This window comes from Egretta garzetta, unplaced genomic scaffold (assembly GCF_000687185.1).
Source record: "Egretta garzetta isolate BGI_Z169 unplaced genomic scaffold, ASM68718v1 scaffold354, whole genome shotgun sequence".
Classification (NCBI taxonomy): Eukaryota; Metazoa; Chordata; class Aves; order Pelecaniformes; family Ardeidae; genus Egretta; species Egretta garzetta.
This window is the reverse complement of record NW_009259593.1, coordinates 2,164,934-2,169,585: the sequence shown is the minus strand read 5'-3', so window position 1 is coordinate 2,169,585 and position 4,652 is coordinate 2,164,934. Positions and strand designations below refer to the sequence as shown.

Below are 4,652 nucleotides of genomic sequence, written 5' to 3'. Positions count from 1 at the left end.
ATGGAGTGCAGGCTTTTCTAAAAGTCACCTTAAAAAAAGAAGCCCCAATGCCTCCACCTCCCTTTTAAGCACAGAGAGAAAAAAAAAGCATTGAAAAAGGGGGAATTGGTGATTCTGTTTTGATGCACGAAGCTGCACTATCTGCTGTGACCTGAGAGCAAAGGATATGAGCACAAGACGTGGTCATTTTAAGGGAAGGTGAGGAAGCAGCGTTGGCTGATGCCCTGTTCATGGATGGCCAAGGTCTGGAAAACCAGATGCTGGTGGTTCTCAGGCTGCACATTTACAATGCCACAGAACCGTGGCCAAAAGCAAATCCTTCCTTACACCTCCCTCCCAAGTCTTTTTGCCTCATGTTTTAGGCTGTGGTTTGATGATGTCAGCTGGAGAGTAACATCAGTTTAAGGTATCCAGCTCCCCATGCGCTCTGCCCATGTTTTCCCACCCTCAGCTCAATGCATTACCCTTCTAACTGCTGATACAGACAAGCTGAGAAAGAGATGAGGAGACTCGCTAGCTTCAAAAAATCACACACAACTGTTGAAAAAAAAACCCCAAACCTAGTAGTTTGTTTTTTAAACCCAGCTCCATCACCCATTATCATTCAAGGGGTGGGCAGCCCAGAGAAAAGCTGTGGGAGAGGATGGCAAGACGACAGGAAGGAGCTGCTGGGCAGGGACTCCTAAAGCCAGGATTGCTCTCTGTCAGGAGAAGGAGACACAAAACTGTACCCCAAGTGCTGCAGCGCTGTTGCATTTTGAAATAAAGTTGAAGCATTAAGACATTTTTCCTTAGTGCTGACTCCCTCTGGGCATTCCCAAGACAATTACAATGTTTTCTGAGTATACAAAAGAAGTAGGAGATTTTGTAATCAGAGTCTGAGTTTATGCTTCTCTCCTTAAGAGCATTCAATTTCCATGGACATTCATTAGCAGGAGGTTAAAACACAATGGCAGAAGAGAATGGACTGCTTTTACGTCCATGTGGTAGTAAACACTTCAAGCTAGAAATGCAAGTTCATGTTGTTTCCAAATTAGTAGTTAAGCAACAAAAAACACACACCTTTCATGGCTTTTTTACTGAAAATTTAATTTTACAAAATACCCTTTTCCATCAAAGAAACTTCCCTGCAATGTACATGAACCCAGCGTTTTATAGATCTGTACAGTGAGATATCAGAGAGGTTTGAAAGAAGGAAAAAAACTTTTAGCAGACACCTAGTTGCAAAACCTACAGCAATGTGAATACAAGTGTGTCTTAAAATGCTAAAGCAAGTAATGCAATATAATTGGTGAATCTATTTGAAATGTGAAAAGTTTCCTTAAAATGGTCCATATGGTGTGTAGAACATCACAGCTGGCACAAAACTGCCTGTATTTAGGTTTAAACACAAAAACAATGTATGTAAGGAACAGTTTTTGAAAAAGAACCCAAGTGCTGCTATCGTAAGGCAAACATATACAAAGGTGCTGACAGCACACAGGGAAATCGACAAAATAAGATGAATACTCAAGTGTTCAAACACTGAACTTTTTTTTTTTTAATGTTGCCAATAAACATTTAAAAGATAACCAATGCCAAATTAACATAGGACACCCTTTTAACTAGCTAGGTGTAACGTGTAACAGCTTTACGTAACTTCAACGGATGTGAAACTAGGCGTGAGCACTCTGACTTCGGCTGGCTAGGCAGGACCTAGTTAGTCTGTTGCATTCTGGCAGCTTTGAATTTTGAAATCCTCTTTGTAGTTTCCTCTGATGCTTCAGACAAAACTTCCTCCGATTTTCGCTCCAGAATGGTAGGCAAGACTGGGTGAGCAACGACTGGGTGTGGTATTAAGGAGGGAGACAAAGGCTCCTTTTCTATAACAGTTCCAGAAAATGCCTACAACAGAAGAGAATACTCAAAATGAGCTAATAAAATGCAAATGTGAAGCTATGCCCATAAGGTCATTACCCTATATTAGCCTGATTAGGATTGTTATTTCTTTTAATCAAAAGTAAAGAAATATCTTTAAATCAATGATTGTTCCTTGCATAAGTAACCAAATTGTAATTAACCTCAAAATATAGCTTGTTCAAAGATGACTGAATGACAGTGTCTTAAAAGTACTACTTCATCTCATTCCTACTGCATAAATGATCTAAAAATTTGCTTCCTCACTGACACATGCTCAAGAAATAAAACAGATGATGTAATATATAGTTTCATTTTGGATAAGAAACGGAGAGATTCTGCAAAGTTGGAGTATGTCAGCATTTCCATCATACGTCATATTTTATGACTTAATATCTTCTAATTGCATCAAGCTGACACAGTGCATACAAATTGGCAAGCACGTATTTTGTTTGTTCTTTTCTCCTTACCAAATATGATCAAAAAATGGTGAAAGCAATTTATACTTAAGAGAATGGCAAACTTGCTTCCAACTATTTCTATCTATAAAAGGTCTAATAAAAACATTTAGTGTTTAAGAATGATAATTTATACGCAGCCAATTATACGACTTCATCCTTTTCAGCTTAGCTAAAAAATGACTGTGATTCTTGGAAAACACTGGAAAAAAGGCAACTCATAACTACTTTTCATAAACATACTTAAGAACAAATTGCCCTACTATGTATTGAAAACAGAAAATTCAGAATGCCTAAGGACAAGGGGGAGCGGTTTACATCCAAGGTTTGATGCTCATACTGGGCACAAAGGAATGCACACCAGATTTATTAACTATGCTTTTTCATAACTCAGTTACCAAGAAAAACAAAGCAAAACAAACCAGCCATTCTTTTCTTGCAGGACCTGCAAAAAAGCAGCGTGTTTTTTGTTTTCTGCTCCAATAGCCAAGGTATGCCTAAAGCCCTGCCTGTACACAACCGCGCTGTTCTAACAACACGCTCGTTTTCAAAAACAGGTAAGCAAAATACAACCTAAGAAGATCGTGGTAAAATTAGAAACAAAAAGAAAAAAAAAGTTAGCGTGTTGCAAATGGTAATGGAGGAATAATGTATTTCAAACACTCACAAAACCAACCAAAAGCGAACCAGCAGTGTTTAAGAAGGCATGTCGAACTGGAGTGTTTCGCTCACTCTCCCTCAGTTCCTTAGAAAATACATTATATTGCAGAGAATAATCATGCCATATTCAGAAAATGGGCTAATGGGTAACATCTAAAGTGTACTTAGATGTTTTATAAAAATATAGCAAATATATTCCAGAAAGTACACAAGATGAAGTGCTAACTACAGATGGATCCTCCACCATGAATCTTCACATCCTGCCTGGATTCATCTGCTGCCGTTTGTATGAAAAATGATGATCAACAATAGCTTTTATGAGGAATCCATTTCTTGTCATATTTTTGACATTTTTCTAAAAGTAGTGTTTTCATTGAACTTGCCTATTGCGTTGGGAACTACTGTAAACTCAAGTTTCATCTACTTCGAAAAAATCAGTTAAGTTCTTAAGAAATAAAAATGAAGCATACTCTATGCCATGATTTCAGGGCAGCAGCTACATTTAATTCTTGTACTCATCCAGTCACTAAGCAACTGTACATTTTCCCTTACGTCCTACAGTCTCTTTCCTTTATGATGAAGCCCTGAACTTTCCAAACGTGTGAAAACAGATTTGTTTGGGATCATTAATGGCCCTAGTCCGGAATAGGATGAGTAGAGGCATGATGCTTCACTCCACAGGGCGATTCCTCTGCCTTTAGCAAGTCCAAATAATAACTCAGCTGATATTTGTGTTTTAAAACTTAAAAACACCACCTGGAAACTAGCTGTCTAGTAGCTGTGCAACACAGGTTATTGAGAATCAACTCTTCCCTTTCATCAACTATACTGCACAGATTTTTCTCTCTTTTTTTTTTTTTTTTTAATCCTGCTGTATATCCTGCAGTGAAATTTTCAGGATGACCTAGTAGACATGATGCTGGCTTCAAGTAACACTGGTAAGTGACTACTTTGTCAGATCTTTACGGAAGAGCTTCAGGTCTCGGGAAAGCCACCTGATTCATCTCCTCCCCTCTGCCCCTCAGATGCCTGTGACAGAAACCTGTCACCTGATAACGTCCTTCTGAAGCAAAGTAGGTAGGAGTTGGAAAATTATTTTAAAGAAATCAAACTGATGGTATAGGCAACTACAGTCATTAGATTTCTCATTTTTATCCTTGCCAACAATCAATAATTAATTAAAAACTGTACCTCGCTTGTCCCTGAAGAGGGAGGAAGCTTTTTCGGTAACTGCTGCTGCCCCTCCTCCTCTTCCTCCAGTATGCCTTCACTGTTGTCACTCTGAGTAGCTTCATCACAGCTAATGCTCCTCTGAACTCCTCGTCTGTCATCAAACTCAGCAGCACTGTTCTCACTGGTATCGCTACAAACACTGTTCTCTCTGCTTCGAGACTTCAAAATTGATTTACGAGGGACATATTCTCCATTCACAACATCAACAAAGACTCTATAAAGGAAAATGTTAGCTTTAATAAACCATTTCAGGATCAGATGACAAATTTACAGTGATCTTGCTTTGTCTTTTGTACAAATTAATTATGATGTTCTTTTCCAACTTTTTCTCTGCAGAATTACGATACTGTACCTTTAGAGGCATTTTATTTACCAACGTCAAGAATCAATTCTGCAGAGCAAACG

General features: G+C 38.5%; 1 protein-coding gene across 4 annotated transcripts in view; it reads right to left on the bottom strand.

Annotated features, from left to right (window-relative positions):
• Nucleotides 1-1,109: 1,109 nt before the first annotated feature.
• Nucleotides 1,110-4,652, bottom strand: part of URI1 (URI1 prefoldin like chaperone) — a 35,995-nt gene continuing 32,452 nt past the window's right edge. For all 4 annotated transcript variants that reach the window (XM_035893569.1, XM_035893570.1, XM_035893571.1 and 1 more), the window contains 2 exons: nt 4,206-4,461; nt 1,110-1,884 (listed from right to left, as the gene is read on the bottom strand). In XM_035893569.1, coding sequence (XP_035749462.1) covers nt 1,696-1,884; nt 4,206-4,461 — 445 coding nt within the window. In that variant the 3' untranslated portion in view covers nt 1,110-1,695. The remainder of the gene's footprint in view (nt 1,885-4,205; nt 4,462-4,652) is intronic.